The sequence below is a fragment of the Poecilia latipinna genome, unplaced genomic scaffold (genome assembly GCF_001443285.1).
Source record: "Poecilia latipinna isolate Pla-1442-1.1 unplaced genomic scaffold, P_latipinna-1.0 Scaffold88, whole genome shotgun sequence".
In the NCBI taxonomy this organism is placed as follows: domain Eukaryota; kingdom Metazoa; phylum Chordata; class Actinopteri; order Cyprinodontiformes; family Poeciliidae; genus Poecilia; species Poecilia latipinna.
This window is the reverse complement of record NW_015112704.1, coordinates 221,936-244,652: the sequence shown is the minus strand read 5'-3', so window position 1 is coordinate 244,652 and position 22,717 is coordinate 221,936. Positions and strand designations below refer to the sequence as shown.

At 40.7% G+C, this 22,717-nt stretch overlaps 1 protein-coding gene across 3 annotated transcripts in view; it reads right to left on the bottom strand.

The window, feature by feature from the left end:
- Window positions 1–22,717, bottom strand: part of LOC106940666 (nck-associated protein 5-like) — a 138,620-nt gene that overhangs the window by 96,076 nt on the left and 19,827 nt on the right. The window contains exon 1 of one of the 3 annotated variants that reach the window (XM_015023476.1): window positions 10,418–10,637. The exons of the other annotated variants lie outside the window; for them this stretch is intronic. Within the exon in view, the coding sequence (XP_014878962.1) occupies window positions 10,418–10,483 (66 nt within the window). The 5' untranslated portion in view covers window positions 10,484–10,637. Of the gene's footprint in view, window positions 1–10,417; window positions 10,638–22,717 lie in introns of those variants that run through there. 3 annotated transcript variants of the gene reach the window in all.

Sequence of the window (22,717 nt, the reverse complement as noted above, 5' to 3'; positions counted from 1 at the left end):
TATTTCTCAGAATGGTTGATGGGCAAGAAGCAGCAGAAGAAGGTAGTGGGGGGATGGTGAAGGTTTTGAATGCATTTTCCTACAGTGTAGCCCACTGGAGGTGACCAGCTATACAGCTCCAGCAGGCATGGCGTGGGTGGAGCAGAGCCAGGAAAGCCCCAAGCTGGAGGCGTTTATGTAAATCACAGTATCGTCAGCGAACAGGCTGATCAATAAAAAATGTAGAACGGGCTCTGTCTCATGTAGGACATGTAGGACAGGCTTTGTCTCATGTAGGACAGTGGGACATGCAGGGCACAGACTGTGAGGTCACCAGAGTCATTACAGTCAGTCATCTGATGGACCTCTCAGTGGAGAGAGCACGGTGACGAGTTAGCCTTTAGTTCGCACTGCTGCTAAAAACATCATATGATACACAGACACCCAAAACCATCCATCCATCTGTTCATTCTGTATCCATCCATCCATCCATCTATCTATCCAACTGTTGGTTGGTTGGTCATTCATCTGACCAACCATCCATCCAACTGTTCATCCATCCTTCAACCATCCCACATCCATCTGTCATTCAATTTATCCATCCATCCATCCATCCATCCATCCATCCGTCAGCCAGTTAGCACATCAGCCTTTCATCCATTTAATTTAATCATCCATCTGTTCATCCATCCTTTTCTTTACCCTCAAGAATCCACCTGACATCAACTATCCATCAGGAATCTTTCCATCTGTGATTCCATCTGTCTGCCAGTCTATCCCGTCTCCAGACACTTATTGATCTATCCATGCATCAATAGATCCATCTATAAATATATCCATTTATCCATCCATCACTTGGTCTAAGTAACTTTCTTCCTCAGCAGAACCAAACATTCAATGCAAATTATTTCAAGTCCAATAATTCATGTGGTTTCATTCACTGCTAAACAACAGTTATACTTTCATTTTTCACCTATTTCATCAGCCAGATGCATACAGCATCATTAAACGAAACCATTCTAGCTAACCAGAGTTGTAAAGTAAAGCTTCTTTCTCCCTGAGTCTCCATGTCAAAGCAGTAATTTTGCCTTGGACAGATCATCTCCACACAGCAGCATCAGCTCTATGGGTTAATGCAAACCCATAGAGCTGATGCTCTATGGGTTTGCATTAACCCATAGTTCAGAGCAGCTGAACCTGGACCGAGGGTCCAATAATTCAATCCATTAAACAGTAAAGTGCCTCATCATGGAGTCTGCTCCTGGCAAGTCATACAGTAGGAGTTCATCCAGGCTGCTAGAGCCTCTAAGTCTTTGGTATCAGGATTTTCAGCAGCCATGCTTGTTTTATTCCATCCAGATGGACATGAGGAAGACCCTGACATCAGACCTGGTTCCCATTAGACGAGGTGACATCAACGCTCTGTTTGAGGGGCTTCACAGGGTCCTCTACAAGGGTTCAAAAGTCCAGATGGTAAATAAATGAAAGCTTCATGGCTAACATAACCGTCTGTGCTAACAGGAAACCGACTGAAGGCATTAGCTTGTGTTCTAGCATGTCTCTGTGTTTACCTCCTGACATGTTCTCTACTGTGGGAAAACTTCCACGGCAGGCCGGACCTCCTGATCTTACAATAACAACTCTGTTCTATCACTGAGTGTTTGCTCAGCTACCTCTCTGTATCTGGGGCACCCCACCGCCTCCCACCCCCAATCCTCCATCCAAGCCCGGACTGAAGGGAGGAGGCCTTGCAGTAGCCATGAAAGCATTACCTTCAGCATGAACTGTTTACCATGGCATCATGCTGAACAAAGCTTCCTGCTTTGTCTTCTAGTAGGTCAAATTGTGTGGAGCATGCTAGGCCTAAAGAGCTCTACACAATAACCAGAGAACCACCAAACCTTTACATCACCATCCCTGCTGGTGGTAAAGCTAATGCTAAAGCTAAAGATATAGAATTAACTCATTCTAACACATTTACCTGGTTGAAGCTAACAAAAAAGTGACATTTGACCTTAGTTCCTTTCTCTATACCAGAGGCCTGATTAAAATTCAGGAATGGGTCAGATCTGAGAGATGATGATGATGATGATGATGATGATGATGATGATGATGATGTAATGAATGCAAAGAAATGAGAGAAAAGGAAAAAGATGATAAATGAAAGGAAGGGAGTCAGGACACAAGGAAGGAAAGATAGGAAGGAAACCAGATAAAAATGACAGAATGGCATAACAGAGGACGGCAAGGAGGAGGGGATACATCAAATGAAGGAAAGAAAGCACAAAAAAGGATGCTAGGAAGGAATGAAATAAAGAAAGCAAGGGAACAAGGAAGGTCAGAAAGAAAAAAAAGACATACTGAAGGAAACAAAAGGAGGATACTCTTCCATTTAGGCAATGGAAGAAGGAAAGAAGTCTGAAAACACAAATATGTTTCTCTAGACTTTTTCCACATTCCAGACTCAGAATCTCAACCTTCGTCTCATCAGGTCAGAGCTCACAGTTAAGAGCTAGAGCTCATTCATTTATGTTTGTGATGGTAGGAGACAGGACTTTTAAAAAACAAAATTGGTTGACATGTAAACGGATAGTGTTGATGCAGATGTTGGGTCTTTGCTGCCATCCTCATCCATGTTGGTCTCAGTAGTTTTCAACTTTAAATATGAACACAAGAAGTCTGACTTACGATCAGACCCACCTCACTTGATTGACATTTGGGTGAATTTTACAGATATTACTACTTCTGTTTTGACACTGTAAAAGCAGAAAGGGCTATCTGGTCGTATTTAGCGGTGCTGGATCTTTCATCGTTCCATTGCAGAAGCATGAAGCCATTTCTACGCAACCAGGCTCGCAATGGTTGGAGAGATTTCCCTCTTGCCTCATTCCACCGGTTTCTTCTGCACACAGCAAGTCCATTTTCCAGCCAGGAGTATCCTGAGAGCGTTCCAGGTTGTTCATAAAGCCCATCCTGGACCCCAGCCATGCAGCAGTGAGAGAAGTGGGTCAGGGGGTGGAAAAAACTCAATAATGCACTAATTCATGTGGTTTGAATTGAGACTCCAATCCCCCTCTCCTGACTGCTTCTGTTCAGCAGTCTGAATATGACAGAGGAGACGGAAAATCCAGTCAGGAAATGCCTCTGAAATATAAAAATCCCCTCTCTGCAATATTAAACAAATTGTAAATATAGACTGCTTTGTTGGGCTGTTATCGCATCGCAGCCATTTCCTTCAAAATGATGATAATCCCAAAGAAATGAAGGTAATGAAATAATCATGGGGCCTTGTTTGTCCTGCATAATTTCCTGCCTGGAAGCCCATCGGCTCCTCCAGCTGTTGGGGCCAGATGGATGTTTGGGCCGTTCGATTGGCCCTCTGGGCTCCGCCACACAAAGGCCTCCCCCCAGCCACACACAAAGGTCAACCGTTGGCCGTTGACATGGCGGACTCTTTCAGTCCGGTTCACCTGAGGCTTCAGGCCTCCTTGTAAAATCCCCTCAGTTGCCGATCAAATGAGAGGTACGGCGATCACTAAGCTAGCAGCGCAGCGTTGTAAAGATGAGTTGTGGAGAAAATGACCAAGACTCAATCATGTCCACCCCAGAGGAAGACTCAGATGCAGATGGTGCTGATTCTCTCAAGGATTTCAGCTCAGCTATGAATTACCTTCTTTTTAATAATGTCTTGAAATGACTTCATCTCACGTTGCACTAAGGATGTTTTCAGCAGCAGATAAAAGTTGTGGGAGCATGGAAGGTTTCGTAATAAAAGGTGCAGGTGTTAAAACAACTGCTTCCCATCTTTGATCTCTGCAACCTGCTTGTCTTGGCCTCCCTCCAAACGTTTCACCTGAAATCTGGCTTTTAGTCCAACCATTACAATGTGTGCATTGTCCCTTGTCCAAGTTACATAAACAATAAAAACAAAAGGTTCCCATGATGTTTTGGTTTGGGTTTTACGCAAGTTTACAAAGATGAGTAATAAAATCCAGGTAGGTAATTCACTTACTAACCTTGGCTTTTCTTTTACAATGTTTACTTTAGAGGTGGGACGAACTGACTGTTTCGCAAATGACAAGAAAATCTCACATCTTTCCACGCAAGTTTCAAGTCAAGTCTCCAGGCCAAGTTCTAAATTTTTAATTTTCAGTCTTAAAAATATCATATGACATAATACCTGTCTTATGTCTATCTCTTTCTATGTTCCAATGATGTAAGAACTTGTTACTCTTTAAACCTGCGGCTTTCCAAGAAAACCGTCCTGTTGAATTAAATGACTAAATATACCGTTGGTGTCAGGTCTGCTGTGTTTAACTCCATTTGTTGTAAACAGAAGTCTGAAACCACTCAGGTCTGTATTTAGCCTAGAAGCTGAAAGGTAACCCTCTATAGAGGGAGGCTGTCAAGATGCCTACAGCTTATTGGTGGATAGCTATGATTGTTTCCAATGTTGCACCATCACACATGAACGTTACCCTCTAATAATGGTAATATATCTTATTACCATCACCATGTCACCATGATGGCTAATGAACCTCAACAGAATAAATCAATCCCTGCCAGATCTTCCACTTCTAACGGCAAGCATAGACCACATCGGAGAGAATCATGGTTCCCTGCAAAGAATGCCTCATTGTAGCGCGATGGTTTGAGGCTGGATGGATCTCTTTGCTTTTGTTGCATCGTTCTGTTGTGGTGTTTGCATAGCATAGGGCATAGAGTTCTGGCTCGGGAGACAGCGGAGGAAAGAGGAAAGAACCACCGGCTGGTTTCTGTAAAGCATGTCACATTGGATTAAACCAGAACAGGACCTAAAACTCATTCTGCAGCGCTCTTGTCATGACGCACAAGTTGCAGCGTTGTACATGAAGCTGAGGGCTTCCCCTCAGGGCTCCATGTGACACATCACACAGCCGGGCAGGTGATCTTTTGTTCAGAAAGGAAGAGGACGATGAAACACAACCTCACCGCCACTCCGTGGATCAGCTCGCAGAGAAAGGGAGCAGATGAAAGGTCTAGGACGCACACAGGAGTGCTGTCAGTTGTATTGTCTGGCTTCGCCGCTGAGGCCTGACAGCCACTTTATGGCCGTGAATAGAAAGCAGAACCGGGGAGCAGAGGACGAATACGACCAGCTGGAGCACCTGGAGTCCAGAAACCATGCAGACCTCACCACAACAAAGGCCCACATGGAGGCTTGTACTGTATTTGCTTATGGATCAGCCAGAACCATCAGGTGCAAACATATGAATGCTTACTTCCAGAACAAGAAAAAAAAACATATTGCTCATTCAACTGTAAACATCCCAAGATGGCAATGACTGATGTCAAATACAACAACCCAAACTGAGTCCTTCATGTCTTTGTGGAGGAATATCTTTAAAGAATTCAGTCTTACTCTTATCGATCTGTATAAGGTCATCCCACAGCATCCAAATCAGATTTACTATAAACTTTAACTAGCTACTCAAACATTTGATTTTGGTAGGGTTTTGTTTAGCCAGAGTTGCACCTGCAACATAAATTACAGCAAGTCATCCAGATACTTAAGTGGCAGAGCTATATTGTTGCCTCCAATCATACCGTGTCAAGTCTTTCCATATCCCAAGTAACATGAAAGTCTCACATTGAGACTGAAGTCAAGGTATTCGAGTCCTGAGTCGAGGCAAAATCTGAAACTCTTAAGTCATTTGACATGCAATGCAAATTAATTGTAGAGTAACAACCATTTTAAGATTTATAAATTACTTTCAAAAGATGTTTTTCAATGGTGGGCACCACTAACTTTAAAGCACTAATCATAAACATCAGTCCTGCTAACGCTAAAGTGCTACATTGAGATAGCTATAAATGGAAGCTAACGCTAAAGCGCCAACTTGAACCATGTGGATTCCCACCATGTGTCAGTGACACAATGTGTTTTATATAGCTCTCAGTTCAGAACGTTTTCCCAGAAGTCTGTAAGTAATTTTGGGTAGAAAGGATCGCCATTGTTCCACTGTAGTTTGATGAAGTCCCAAAGTTTTACAAAAGACTTTACAACTCTTTCCAGTGTTAAAGGTTATGTTCACCAACTGTTTTTGCCTTTTGAGATCTCCTACCCTACTTCATGTTGTCAGACAGGTTATATTCAGTAATTCCAATATTCTAGGCATCCAATTGATGAATAAAATTAAAACATCATGAAATAAAACAAAAAAGGTCCAAATCTTGCCCACTGACAGCAGTACGGGGAACAAAGCTGACCTGAATCTGTGTGGAAGCTCGTTGTGTGTCTGTTGTGGCGGTGGGAGGATAATCTATGCAAAGCTCCGGAGCCGAACGCGAGGTGTTGAAAGCCAATAAGGCCGTATCAAAACGAGGGCAGAGTTAATTAATCATCTCGGCTTCCTTTTCATGGCCCCCCCCGCGGCTGTCCCGGGGGCATGTGCGAGCGCCAGTGTGTATCTGTGTGCATGGTGTGTGTTTGAAGGAGCAGGAGGGTGGTGCAGGTTGCAGCTCTGGGGGTGGGCATTAGCATATTGTAATGTGAGCCAGTAGACCACTGAGCTCCTGTACGTCTGCTGCAAGCCTCTTTGGGACAAACAGGAAATAACTGACACCTGCCCTGTTCAGTGACCAGAAAATGATGAAAAGTGACAGTTAAAAGAAAGAAACTCAATTAGCTTCATTTACATTTTCATAGCTGTAATTGTGGCTCATTAGAAGCGTGTATGCTCCCTGTCAAAGAAGCCATTTGTTGTTTTTTCTACATTAAGCAATGAAGATTAGTAATTGATTTCCATTTCTGAATATGTAAAAAAATGTGTGACTTTAAGAAAACTGATACAAAAATTAACTGTTGCTTGAATAAAGATTATGGATCCCCATAGCTGGAGAACCACCTTGGGGCTTCCTCTAAAAATATAGCTAACTATTTTAATAGATCAAACACCAAATACTGAATGGTGAATAGACAGGGAGAGATAATTAATTGAAAACTTTTCCTCAAAGTTTATTTTCCACAAGAATTGTTTTTATAGATATAGGCAATAAGAAAGAAAAGGAATATACTGAAACAGCCAGAGCTAGGAAAGCTAATCCTGACTAGCTAAGAAAGCTCACTCTTGCTAGCTAGAAAAACCAACCCTGGCTAATTAACTCGCTCTTGATGGCTAGGAAAGCTAGACCAGGCTACATAGGACAGGTTGCTACAGCTAACTAGGAAAGTCAACCCTGGCAGTTAAAGTCTTTCATAGAAATAATATATTTTTAAAAATTATGTTTTTTGTTTAACGGTCTTAGTAATGACTCCCTACTTCAACCAATTGGGGTTCTACTTTATAACTTTTGAAAGCCAGAATGAAAAACATAACTGAGTTTCACAAATATTTAAAGACTGTTCTGGTAAAAATAAGAATAATAACTCAAAGGCAGCCTTATGTTGAGCTGTTACAGAATATTTGAGAGTCTATTTGACATATTAGGCAATATATCATTATCACTGTTAGGGTTTTTTTTGTTGGGAACCTTTGTAGAAAGTCACATTAATTCTGTCTCTTTTTGTCTCTGTAGTTGTTTGTCTTCATGTTTCCCATTCTGGTTTCCTTATTGCTATAAATGTGTCTTCATTCGTAGTATCTTGGCAAGGGATTCTAATATCTTGGGATTTGTCCATCATAATAACTCATCTTTCCCCAGAAATGAAAGGGAAAAATGAAAAAGTTGGTCCGACCATACTGGCTGAGAAGACTTTAAATATCTCAACACAACATTTTTGGAGTTGAAATCAAAACATTTCTGTTTTATGCAAACAACCAATTATAATCATCAATCAGTCTGTGACTGTAATTAGACTTCACAAAGAAAAAGGAAAATATTTTTCTAGAGATTTCTTGCTTTCCTTTGCTGTGTAAGCTCGGCCTCCAGTCGTCTCGCCACCATCCATAATTAGTTTTAATGTTCTGCAGCTGGCAAGTCGCTCGTCTTCTTTTTGAGTCCAAAGCAATGTGGCACCAGAACTCTGCGGCTCAGTCCAAATTCATATCCTTCTTCCTGATTCAGACACTGAGCTCTATTGAGAAAAGTAATTTGACACAGGCGTTCTGTCCCAGAGATACTTTCTGAGGTCTTGAGGATCCATGTTTGTACACAACATATAATTTCCATTACGTAACCGGTATTATAATCCCAGTATGTGGAAATTAAGGCAAAATGTGAGCCTATTCAAAATTTTTAAATCACAATCAAGCAAGTTTTCAAGTCAGCATTTTATAATGTGTTTTTTTTTTTTTTTTTCTGGCATAGTTCTGGTAGAATGTTGAACCACTGCTCCTGGACAAATGGGAAGGCTTTATTTGAACTGTTTGTCTTTGATATTAAGCTAAGTTAACATCTTTTCAGGAAGGCTGAGTTCTGGGTTTGGGTAGGACTTTCCAGAAGTATAATGTTAGCCTGATTTATCGGATCCAAATTCAATATGGATGTGAACTCCAATAGATGTTAAGGAATTTGAAGACAGTCCCCTTTTGTCGTTATTCTATACCTCTGCCATGCTTGGCAGCTGGTACAGTGCTGATAGGGTTGAAAGCCTAATCTTGAGACCTCCCTACATTCCTCTAGTTGTTGAAATTAAACAGATCAATCTTTGTCTCATTTAACCAAAAAAAAAAAAAGAAAAAATAACACTCTCGAAAGACATTTATCTCATCTCTGGGAAGACAGACAACGTTATTCAGACCCCATCATCTCCTGAAGGAAACGACACAAAATCTTCTGAAGACAACAGAACCCAACTTCCTACTTCACCATTTGAGGAAAAAATGGAGTGGAGTCAGATTGTAGTGGTTGGAGGATTTCTCTTTTGTCTTTGGCTAAAGACCACGAGCCATTTCGCCCACTAATCCTACACTTGTATTTACCCTGCGCTGTAGTCTGCGTGGAATTCACATATGCTTTTGAATCGCACCAGAGTTCAGTTCAACTAAACCAAAACCGAGGTTTGTAGGCGGACTGGACTTCACTTTTTTTGGTTTGATTACACATTCACTCGTCCCCAAACAAAACAGACTTTCTAAATGGAAGGACTGGAGTTGGGTTAAAGCAGACTGAACAGGGCTGCTGGGAATGCACCCTGAGAGAGAAATTTCTGACCTTTTTACAGACATTTAGAAAGTAGAGGCACATCTAAATAACTTATATTTAGGTGTAATTGTTAAAACATATGATCTGATAATCTGTACCTTCACAAAGATCCTTGGACTTTCCCATTCTTCCGAGTACCAGTCAAACACATTTGAGGGTTTGGTCTTGCCGAGTTAAGATATTCTTGGCCCTTATTGAGTCATCAACTTATAATAAAAAGATGTCGGCTACTCTTACTCAGTAGAGCCTGAATATATAATTCTGATTCTGTGTGAATCTGATCATTCAGATCCTAAATGGAAGGATCAAATGCGAGAGTAAACGTATGTTTAGGACTTTTTCTTCTGGCCAATAAAAGGTTTGAATGCAGGTTTAATGTGGACAATGCCACCAAGCAAACCTTTAAACCACAGTTGATCCCAGATTAGGACACACAAAAGGTCATAAACCTCAGAAGTTCTCTCTGGATAGAAAATTAAAAAAGAAAAGTAAGCCGTGTTGGTTTGGAGGGAGAGATTTGCGCTTGGGGATGAGCGAGAGGGTGAAACTGGATGGAAAAATGCAACCATGCATGTTGTGTTTCGCACCCCTTCTCCTCCTCCACAACCCATTAGTCACTATCCAGCTCCTGTTAATGTAATTACATAAAGGATGTATGCCGTTTCGGAACCCAGCAGAGACATTTGTCTGTTTAATTGCGTCCACGTGATGGCAGAGGCAAAAACACACAAAACACCACTGAATGAAGATCCAAATCGAAGAGAAAAGTTCAACCGAAGCAGCTGAAAAAGCACAACAACCACAGCCATTATATTTTTAGATCTGGCTGTTGCCACGCATAGTAACCTCGTCATAAAGCATCACATGTCGCGAAGCGTCTCGTTCACAGCGGGGAGGGAAACCTGTACAGATGGTGGGCCGGACCCCTGATCCAGACCGCCTGGAACTGCTTCAGAAACACGAAGCGAGTCTTTTCTCACGTCTAATTAGAAGCAGCCACAGCTTGTCGGATAGTGACCTACATATGGGATGGCAACGCTCGAGATGCACAGTCACAGAACGGTGAGAAACACTGACACACTTACAGAACTAGACCATCCAGAATCCAGTGACAGGTTTAAAACAAAGTTAGCTCCTCTAAGGAAATCTCACCGTCATCAATCAAACTTCAGCTGATGGATTACAACCCTCTCCTCCTCTAACGTTATAACATAGAACATCATTGCCCCAGTGAGTCCTGCTCTGGATGTGCTCTCCCAGATATCTCCCTGGCGTTGCTGAGGGTCGGACGGATCTGAAAACCAACACTCACCGCCAGAAGCTCCAGAAGAGGAACACTTCGGATCCGACCAACGCCGTGCTCCGCCAACTGGCTCATCCTCTATCCTTCGCTCTGTTGCCCTCCTCTTCTTCCGCTTGGTTCCCCTCTTCTGCCCCAGCTGCCTTGCTGAGTCTCAGCTGCTGCCTGCCACTGGCTGTGTGTGTATGTGTGTGAGTCTGTATGTGTTTGCATTCGACAGCGTTACACGTGTGTGTTGGAACGATGATGCAGCAGTGCAGCAAAGTGCCTTGCATGAATTCGTGTCTCTCCTGACTGAGGGCCACATCAGCTCCTGTTAATATTTAACCACCAAGTCAAGTCGCATTAAGTCACCTGGAGCAAACAGCATGTGTGTAGTAGATCTAAGGTGTTTGTGTACAGTGTGGCGGTTGTGCACACACTTTAAGGTATAAAACATTAACATGTTTGAGAAGTTGACTCTTTGTTGATGGTTTTCCTTTTGTCTGTCTTCAATCAGTAAAGGGCAGGCTCTTAGCAGATGCTTTTCAAGGAAAGGAAGGATTTAGCAGCTTAGAGAGAGTTTAGTTCAATCAATCAAGGAAGAAAACTAGAGGAAATACCTTGTATTAGTCACTAGCACGTTACTCTATGTCCACCCAACTATTACTTTCCTCTTCCTTCCTAGTCTGGAACATGGACAGAAGACCCAAAAACACCTGCTAGCTTCTCATGGAGAGTCCAAAGCAGAGATCCAGGGCCAGAAGGGATTCATGTATGCCATCTCTGCCTCTGCTTGGTAACACCAACAGTTAACAAGCTAATCAGAAGGAGGAAGTGTAATCTGTGCAGACCCGACTATCATGTTATCACCACTATGTTTAACTGTTAGCTCTATGCCAGATGTAACATTATGAACACCGTTTTCACCAGTCCACAGAAGGTCTTAGATAAAGTCCTGAAACGGGTCATTGTGTTTGTTCGGCAGTTATTCTGGCTCTATAACTGAGACAGTTCAAGCTTGAAGAGCTTTAGACGTTGATCTTGGTTTTGTTGACCTCCTGGATCAATCATTGATGATCTCTTGGAGTTTGTGTGGAACACAACTTCTCAGAAGGTTCTCTGCTGTTTCACGTGTCCTAAATGACCTGAAATCTATTCATTGCAGTGTGAGAATACATCGTCTCCTTCTTGTTGTCAGTTGAGTTTTATTTGGGGACTTTCTTGGTTCCACTGACCCGTCGAGTAAAACTGACTCAGTTTTTCAAAACTGTGGTCAGTACAAGATGCAGCCCCACAGGTCTAGATCGGTTTAGATAGTTCTTTTACCCTGATTGGATTACAATTTGGAATTTGGATGTCTTTAAATAAACCTAAACCTCTGCTTGCCACGTTTCCAAAGAGTCACAGCAGTTCCTGAATGATTCTTTGGCTCCAGGTCGAATCAGAACCTCTGCTCACCAGCTTCCTCGCTGACACCCCATGAATTAAATCTGAATGTCAGATTGCTGGGTTTCTGTCTCCCACTGAGGTCTGTCCAAGACAACACAATGGATAATGATAGTTTTCTCGTTCAGACTGGAAAACGTGGAAGCTGTTATGGAAACTGTGCCATGTTTCTCCCACAACTATCCTCTAATCTGGGTTTATTTCTGTCTGCTTGATTGGAGAAGTTCCTGTTCTCACTGTGGAGATTTTTCTTCCTCGGAGGATGTCTCCCAAAGTTCAACCCTACAGACTTATAATTACTCTCACAATGTTGAGGTAGACAAAGTGCTTTGGCACCTCAAAGGCCAAGTCATGCAGCAGGGAGAACTAGACCTCTGAAATACAGACACCATACAGTTGGCCTTCCCAGTGGAATCAATGGAAATGACCCAAAACGCCACATGGAAACCACTGTTTACTTCTGGTCTGAACAAACGCTGACTCAGTACGAGAGATTGGTGCAAAGCTCGCAAACCGATGCCATCTGTTCCTTAGATATGTTGGCGCATCGGGATTATGGCATCAAGTCAATTTGACCATATTAGAAACAAATGATTACTTGTTATTTGATCGACATCTGGCTGAATTTGTACAAGTTTTGTATGACAAAAGTGCAACATTCCGTCCAATGAATGTACAGAAGGTATGTACAGCTTGGCTCAGTTAATCTCTATAGGACATTTGAAAAAAATTAAAGTTTGCATATATATTTTTCAATGTTTCCTTCTCCATTTTATATTTCCTGTGACATACAAAATGCCCACAGCACAAAAAATGTAATTAAGGACACATATTTTGTACTTTTTTGCTAAGTTAGAATGTTGTATGAAAATTTTTCAGTGGACTATATTCTTGTTTGAAAGTTCAAGGTTTTTATGGGCAGTAGCCCCTTTTCTACTGCCCAGGGAGGCAGTAGAAAAGGGGTTTCAAAATAAACATATATTTTAAAAATCATGTATTTATCTGTGATTGCTACCTTGAATAGTTCTTATATTGCTTTCATACACATGGAGTAACCCCAGCATGTTGAGTAAACACCCCCACTTGTTGCTAAGTATGGCAAGGTTGCTACCTTTAGCTGTGCAAAACCAGAAATTTTGAGGAAATTGCGTTTTCTTATTGCCCCCCAATGCAAATAGTGAAGGAACTGCATGGGTTTAGCACCTGTAGCATGTAGCATGAACCAGTCAACCTGTACATGCTACATTTACGTAGATCATTATGCAACACGAAGCTCAGGATCTTCCAACACCTTCATCCCACTTCCACATCCATTCAACCTACCAAGACTTTACCCTCAACAGGCTTTTCAGCTGATGACTATCGAACTAATTTATGGATGCTGACTGACAGGTGGTGTTCTCACTCAAAATGAGATTACAAACTCATCCTTCAACAAGCACCTGACCCAGCCTCTTCGAGGAATGTATGAGCTCACCGGCAGTGCCTTCTCACCACAGATCAGCTGTTTGGAGAGTGCCAAAGGGACAATGGCGTGAAAACCCCAACGCATTCCTGTCACTGACTAATTGTTTACTGTCAAAGCTTCAGTCGTGAGATAAAAAACTGTTTCGAAATATTGTGCAAGCAAATATTCTGACTAATGTTTTAATGATGAGGGACTGAAGCCACTAGTTTTATGATTATAAACCATTACACAATTCCAGTCAAGTAATTTGGGTTGGATATATGGAACAATGTCTGCGTAATAGGAGTTTATGTTTTAGTAATGCATCCTTTGGCAATTTAAGGATGCCTCATTTGTCAGAAAAGAGGGACGATAACTCTAATCTGGTCTGTTTGGGTAAATCATTTTTAGCAAATGAGAATGGCCGCTTGTCAAAGCTTCAACAAGATTAATGGAAAATAACAGAAATGTAATATTATAAATTAAGGGCAATAATTGTGGCTTGGAAGAGCCGAGAGTGGAATATTTTCCATCATATGGTCAGAAATGATTGGTAAATTACAAGGCAGGCAGATTCCAGAGCGATGCCGTCATGTCAAATGGAAATGATGGATTTTAACCTGAACTCTTTAAGTTCTCAGCAATAAAAAAGGGCTGAAAACAGAATAAAGTCCAGGTGGCAGGAAACATCTGAACACCTGTTGGGAAGCCGTCCGACAGGCACGTCAGGAACAGGTGAGGCACGTCAGAAATGCCTCCCGCCTCATCCTCAGGCACACATGAGACGACCTCGCTTTGAGACTCGCATGCAAATCCAGACAAATTTGTGACAACGCGTTTAAAGCACAAGCGTAGACTCATTGGGCAGGACAACATGAACCAAACAAGAACAGCCCCGAGCTCTCATAAATCAACCAGTAACAGGCTTTCCGCACGCATTTGTTGAAGTTAATGTGGAAACATGTTAATATTTCATGGGATTGGACAGGAAGTAATTCTGAGGTTATTAAAAAGTTTCCAGACCTCTGACCAAAGCAAACTGCAACGTCAAAACTAAAGACTGGGACAGAAAATCACAGGAAAGTCAAAAAATGACTAAAACTATGGAAGCCCTGAAGTGCAAAAACTTTAACACTCATTTCAGCTATGTTGTCAGAAATGTTTCTGTCCTGTGTTTTTGCTTTTAGCTTGTATTTTCTATATTTAGTCGTTTTACTTTTTTTTTGGTAAATTTTTTAATATTGGAAAGTTTTGACTTGAAGTGGAAAATTACCTGCATCGCAGAACAATTTCAACAAATAAGTAAACATTCAAATTGTGTTTTGCTCATTTATACCACTGCATATTTTCAGGATGATTTTGTAGTTACATCATCAGGTCATCTAATTGTTTAATTTTATGGACTCCATGGAAGAAACGGGTGGAATTTAATGAAATATTTATTTAGAGCATCAAAAAATATAAATAAACTGTGATTACTATAATTATTCAAACTATTTCAGTCAGTGTCAGTGGAACTTCATTTCTACTTTTATGAATAAATAATAATGATTATTGTAAATTAGAACAAAAGGGATCATTAATAATAAAAACAAATTGAATGCATTAAAAAGTAAAGTATGAGTACAATTATATCAAGAATAAAATAGAAGTTAAACTAAATTGAAATTTTTTTAGTTACTTTTTAAAACTTTTTCTTTTAGTCAGTAATATGTTAATTAAGATAGAGAAATACAATTTCAAAACAAACAAATAAAAGCTTAATGCTGCTGCTGCTGCTTTTAAAATGCAAACAGTCGGTCTGTCAACTGGACGTTTAAATCTTTTGTTTTAGGAAACGGAGCGTGACGAACCCAGCTGGGGGTCTGGCTCAGCGCCCGATCAGAACGATGGATCAATGGATCCAACGGGCCGTGCCGGCTTCCCCACACTGCCAATATTTTACCCTCTGCCTTCCCCGGCTGCAGGGCGTGCTGCCCCCTCCCCCTCAGCTTTGGGGTGATAATCTGTTGAAAATCTGCACATCCAATCCTGTTAGCTGCCAGTTATATCTTCTTCAGACTTGACCCTGCTGTGCCAGTGCTGGACCCAAACACCCTCTCCCCCTTTCAGAGCCAGGTGGACGGGTTAACACCCTGCAGTTTGGTTACCGTTCCTCTTTGTTTTGTCAACTTGACATGAACCAAGAAATCATCACTGATATAAATTTGTTATAAAAGTATTACTGACTGCACTTTAAAAATTAGGTAACTTTATGTTATTAAAAGTAAAGTTTAAACAGTAATGATTTCCTGGTTAATGTCAAGTTGTTATAACAAATACATTTTGAATAATGTGAACTTTGTATTAAAAGTGTCATAATTTACCGAATGTCGCTTTATGACAACAGTCATAAATATTCATGAAGGCTTATTCATGTTCATGACATGTGTTTATGACAGTGTCATGTCAGTCTTATTCAACCCCCTTCAAATAAAGTGTTACCGAGTGCTCCATTGTTGACTCAAAACCTTACCAGACTGACTGATTTTAGTGACATAGTGAGTGTAAAATATTGAATAAAATGTTGTGTCACATGACTTGCTTTATTTTCACTCTTATATTTAACTTTATGACACAAATGAATGAATCGGCCTTATTGTCTCCAGGTGCATTCTGGGTAAAGCTTGTCACCAACGTCATCATCAGTCACTTGGCAACAAATGGCAAACTAGCTAGAGCATTTCTACAAACTATGTTAACATGTTTTGAATTTGTGTTGTTTCATCATTAGTGACCAGTAGCCTGGTGTTTCTGCTCTTCTCTTGGTTTGTTGAACTTCATGTGGATTTCAAAATGACATAGTCGCTCTCTCTGACATAGTCAGAGAGAGCGACTCTGACATAGAGTCGCTCTCTCTATGTCTCTATGCCGCAACAGCGGGCGCTGTTGCGGGCATGTCCATGTTGTAAATTTAAATTATCATGAGCTTTGTTATTTGGGCCCGGTAATTAGCCCCGCCCCCCGGCCCACGCCGTCTTGTTTCGCTACTGCGTCACATGTTTGCCTGAGGAGCGGAGGCAGCAGTATGGCGTCTTGTCTGGAGCTTATTATAACAAGGTAAGTTNCCATATTTGTGTCCTCTGTCACTTTTATCAGTTAAAACTGTTTAATCCGTTGTTAACATGTTGTAACCTGTTTTTCCGAGCCGCCAGGAGACCTGCTGCAGCTGGGCGGAGCTACGTAGGTTTGTGTTAGAATCACGGCAGCAAACCAGCAAAACACAAAGAACTTTTCACTTTTCACAGTTTTTCCCTCCAAACTAACCGACTGAGTTGAGTAAAGCTGGTGGATGCAGGTAATGTTAGCTAAAAGATGACTAGCTAATATCAATACAGAACCTTAAGCTTAACAAGTACCTTGTAGGCTACCGATGTTGGTGTCTATTTTCAGCTACGTACATTCATTTTGCCCCCCAAAAAGTCTATGCCCACCGTCACACGCATCGTTTCAACCAGACAGCCATTTGTAATCCATAGTGGGGGGCGGCGCAGAAAATGTTTGGAAACCACTGGGGGGGCGCAGAAAAAAAAGTTTGGGAACCACTGCCCTAAACTATGTCATTAAATCACTGAGCGAGGCTTTGGGGAGCAGATCAACTCACACCCGGTTGAGGAAGGATCTTGGCAACAGAAATATTTAATATCCTTGGTTGGAGTCTTGCCTTAATACAGTAAAATTCTCATCTGAATGGAATCAAAGTAATCTGTTCATTGTCTTCCAGACACTCAGCTCTTCATCACTTTGTGACCTTTGTCCATTCCCAAGTCTGTCGCCACACTTTGAGATCCTTGGGTGGCGAGCGAGGAGCGGTGGTCGAATTAAGAACCAGGATTGAGGACTGATGGATCTTGTCCCACTATGGCAGTATGAAGTCTTTGCTTCTCCGTGGTTCTCGGGTGGGGTCTTCTGCTGGTCTTCTGTCTGCTTCAAGTTGGCTCAATTTCACACTGGAGACAAAGAACCCCATTCTTCTCCTCGTGGTGCATTCTATACCTTTTTTCTACATGAGTGTGTATTGCAGAAGGGTCATGTGAAAACTTAAATGTTCCTGTACCTAGATGATCAACGTGACTCCTGGAACCTTTGGTGGCGGTTATTCCCCACCGTCCAATGGCTAGTTTCACATTCAACTTACTTCTTCTTCGTTACCTCTCAACCGACCATCTGCTCTTACTTCCTCTATTGGCTTCCCTTCTTTGTTCTTCCACCTGCTCTGTTCAGACCCTCTCTAGCCCCAACATCCTGTTTTTATACTTCCTCTAATGTGCTTTTCGGCTACAAGATTCAAACAAAAACTAAAAACCAACCCCTTTGATAATCATCTGTAATTTGGAATAATGCCACCAAGATTAACTTTATTTTATCCATCCATCCATCCATTTATTTTAATACCCATCAAATTGAAAGTGAAGCGTAACACACAGGATTGACTGTTTTCACACTCAGTAAGTATAAAACACACAGGGTTAACTATTTTTCTCCCAGGCCTTTCATGATCTGTTGTCTGCGTGCACCTGGAACGATCTCACACCTTACAACAGGTGTTCTGACAATCTGTCAAACCTGTTAATCCAGCATACTTTAAGGTAATGCGCATGCGCACATCGATGTTATGTCACATACTGCTTACTCAGCAGATTTCTTATAAATCCGTCATACCTGTGTGTTTTGTTTCTCAGACGTTTACAGTAAATTTTATTTAATTAAGCTGCTATGTTAATCAAACACATTAACATAAAAGACTTTTGCTGTTTCCAATATCGTTACCAAACTGTAAACAAGACATTAGTCCCGTTCAGTGTCACTATTTCTAAAAATACTGTTTGACTACAAATTTGGTCGGGATATTTTGTCCCTATAGCTAATGTACCTTTTTAATATTTCAATATTTCTTTAGAAAACTGCACGGAATATGTCTTAAAAAAAAGCATGAATAATGCTGAATGCTGACCGAATCTGTTAGGCAATAAGCAGAACAACACCTCTTTCTGGACACTGCATGGAAATAACTAGATTTTTCTTATTTTAATTGTTTTTATTTACCATAAATTTCAGAGAAATAAAACACACAAAATGAAACTTCTACAGGTATGACGGATTTATAAGAAGCGTAACATCGATGTGCACATGCACATTACCACGAGGTATGCTGGATTGACGATGTATGACAGATAGACAGAACACCTATTCTCACAACACTGTATTAGTTGTCATTGACAAAAGAACAGAAAGATCCTGGTCACAATCACAAAAAAACATCTTGATCACCAAGAGTTTTGGGAATTATTCTATTGACTAGAGGTGTGCCGATCGATCGGCCGCCAATCATAATCAGCCTATTTCCCGTGAAAAAGTGTATGATCGGTGATTGCCGATCACGGTCTCACCTGTATCTCATTCGCAGCCTGCATGTGCAGCTGTCTCCTCTTCTCTTCGCACTTTTCAAAACGCGCAGGGGTAAATCCTAAGCAATGTGGTGTGGAACTTGAACGCTCTCAGAGTAAATGGAGAAGTTTGCGTGTTGCGGTGGAAAATTACCTCGGGGGTGAAGCACGTCAAAATGCATCAACACAACGAATCTAAAGTGACATTTAAAAAACAAGCACTTGACGGAGTTTGGCTACATCGAGGCTCAACGCAGGAAATAGGACATCTGGAGCGGCCAGATAGTAGCGCACAACTACCAAAACTCACCCGGATTAGCATCGCGGTCAGAAAGCTAAACAAATTAACCTGAAAAATAATTTAAGTCTTCGAGCTAGTGGTGTAAGACGCTGGTTCTGTTCTCGTTGTTGAACCTCCGCACGCGCTGCTGGTAGTAATAATATTTCACAGACGTAGCGCCGTTTCTGCTCCACCTGCAGTGAACTCTCACACCGAACCTCTGCTTAAAGCTGCAGCATGTATCTTAAAACAAGAAAAGATTTTAGATGTATATTAAAACTTTCGCTGTCCAATACAGATAATCTCTGAAAAAATAATCGATCTCCTCTGCCTCCTCCTGTGTTCTGCAGAATTACTCAGCTCGGTCAAAAACAACCAATCAGAACCAGCATTACTCAGCTAGCCAAGCTATCAGGAAGGATTGTTTATTTTGATGCAGGCTGCGTTTGACTTTGAATGAATGTTTCCTTTTTTGCTTGACATTATTTGATATAGGCAGATTTATTTGACTCATGTATAATTTATGGTACTGAGAACCTTACTGTTAAATATTATTTTACTGATTGCAGGTTTTTCAGTTGTTCTTTTGACTGAATAGCTGCTGTATTGTGCCTTCCAGTATTTTGCATGTTTTATGCCTAAATTAGGTGAATTTATTGCAAGATCATTTTTTAAATTTTATCAGATCACATAGCATTTATACCTAAAGCAAAAATTTAACAGTCAATCCAGGTGATCGGCAAAGATTGGTGATCGGCAGAAATCAGCCTCTGTTTGATCGGTATCAGCAGCAGAAAACCTGATTGGAGCATCCCTACTACTAACTGATGAGTCAAAGGAAGAACTTTTTGGAAGAAGAATTTGTCATATTTGGCATAAAATCAGGACAGCATATCAGAAAGATATATGCTGTGATACCTACAGTCAAGCATAGCAGTTGTGGTATAATTTGTGAATACTTTCCTTCTGCATGACCTAGATAATTTATATGCTCTAATCATGCATTTGATATCTGGAAGGAAAATGTCCAGCTATCAGTTTATACATGCGGTCTTTTGGTTCTAGAACTGGACAATGACTCAAAGCACAATGTTTTGAAGTGGCCTAGTGAAAGTCTTGACAAAAATCAGATTAAAATGCTGTGACGTGCTGTAAAGTTCCTCTATGTGGCTAAATTAACACATATCTGCAAAGAGGACTAAGCCAAAATTCCTCCAGAGTGAAGTAAAAGACTAATTTCCAGTTAACACTTCAGCTTGATGGGCGGTGTTGCTGCCAAGAGTGTCACAAACAGTTATTTGCTTTAGTGAGCAATTTTTTTTTTCATAATAAGCCAAGCTGGTCTAGATAGTATTTTTCCCTTAATCTTAATTATCTTTGTCTGGTTTAAAAATTTGTTCAATGAGCTGAAATATTTAAAAGTAATAAAAAGGGGAGGGTGATTACTTTGAATAGTCTTGTGAATGCTTTTTCATGAAACACACTGTGGACTGTGTTCAACTAATATATTTTTATTTTTGTTCAGACAAAATAAAAAAAATACAACATAAATTTAAATTCCACTTCACCTTCCACAAGATGGTAAATAATAAAGCAAGTCTGAGCAATTATGAAGAAAAGAAATGGATTTATTGCAATACATTTGTTCTGAAAATGTCCTTCTGTTTATTTGTTTTTATCGCAAGCATTACTTGAGTGGTTGCTAAAAGCATTTCTGTGAGGCTATGTTCCAATTTATTTTACTGTGTTCTTATGATCATAAATATTTATACATTTCTGTGATGTCCTTCTGGCATACATTCATGCAAGCATGCACACATGCATACAAACATCCCTAAAGACCCAGGATATTCTAAAAAACGGTACAGACAGTTCTCTGTTCATTAGCCATATTGTCTTAATGTATTATTCAGACATTTGTACTGCAATTTCTTGCAGTCCTTTTAAGTCAACAAGCCAGCATAAAATGAATCAGAATAATGATACAGAGGTAATGATGGATTCAGTGTCTGTAACTCTGAACATGAAGATAAAATTATTTCTGTCAATTCCTTCATATTCTCCGCTTGCAGATCACCAGTCCATTACAAGGCAACACTTGAACACAGAGGACAAATAGCAACATTCATAAACTAAGGTATTCTAGAGAGCCCAAAGGTCTGAGGAATATTTTTTGGACTTTGAGGAGAATATGGAGAATGAACAGGGAATAAATGCTTCTTGTTGGATCTGCACATACTTCAGTAAAATGTTCAGGGCTAAATACCATATTTATCAGACTATAAGTAACAGTCTTTTTTAGTTTGGCTTGTTCTGCAACTTATCGTCCAGAGCGACTTATACATGTGTGTTTTATCCTCTCCATGACACATTTTTTGACTGATGTGTTAAATGTTAATTCACAATGACAAACATGAACCAAGGATTAGACATTAGCTGCGAGGAAAGCTAAAAAGGAAGAGGGCCAAAGCTGGAGGAATGACGCCACAGAGGGCAGCCCATTGTGTCTCCAAGTCCTGGTAACAGCCATGGAGGTGAATAAAAATGACTTTGCAGGTGGGCCTCCTTGGCGCAATGGTTTCAATAAACATAATGGTCTCTCTATGACTGGATTTACTACAGGTGTCTCTGCACCACTCTGCTCTGCTTAACCAGCTGCGGTAGTGACATAAACTGCCAACAGACTTCCAAGCCAAAGCCGACTGTTTCCATATGTTTGCTGAATAGTCGATACCTGAACACAACGTGTCACTGGAACCTTTCATCAACATGGACCATGTTGTTGTACTTCATATAAGATGAATTTCAGAATAACAAAGTTGCACTCTCTGGTGATGAAACTTGTTAGCTCCGCTGTTGCGGGCATGTCCATGTTGTAAAGTTAAATTATCATGAGCTTTATTATTTGGGCCCGGTCATTAGCTCCACCCGGTGCCGTCTTGTTCCGCTACTGCATCACATGTTTACCTGAGGAGCGGAGGCAGCAGTATCACGACTTGTCTGCAGATTATTATAACAAGGTAAGTTCCATGTTAAAATGATCATGTTTTTGACTATTTTTCATGGAGGCATTATTTTTCCGTTTATACAAGAGTATCGATTCATATACATAGTTCACTTAACGTACGTTTATTTGTTTGGATATCACGGTAAATATGACTATTTATTATCTTAACCAAACATTAAAACTGTCAGGAAAATCTGGAGGCCATTTGAGTTAATATTATTTAGCTGCGGGGCCGTTTTCTTTAAGTTTTTGGCTGTAGACTGCAAAATGAGGGAGTGGCTGTGCTGGACCGTTGGCTTGATCTATGCCACAGGTGTCAAACTCCAGTCCTGGAGGACCATTGTCCTGCAACATTTAGATGTGCCATTGCTGCACCACACCTGAATACAATAATTAGGTGATTAGCAGGACTCTGGAGAACATATCTACACAAAGAGAAGGCAATTGAGCCATTTGACTCTGGTGTTTTGTGCCTGTGGCACATTTAAAAACTGCCAAAATGTTTTTTCTTTGTCAGTGTGTCATGTTGGTGTCTGAAGCCTGTTATGATGACTTCAACACATTTCTTCAGACAGGTTGGCACGACTTGGCAAAATTTTCTATAAGCTGACTAATTTCTTTAGTAATTATTTCTGACTTTTTTATGCTTTATCTTGTAAACCAGGTGGGCAGAGTAATTTGAGTGAATATGACGGTGATACACACAGGTGAGTCTGATTAGTTT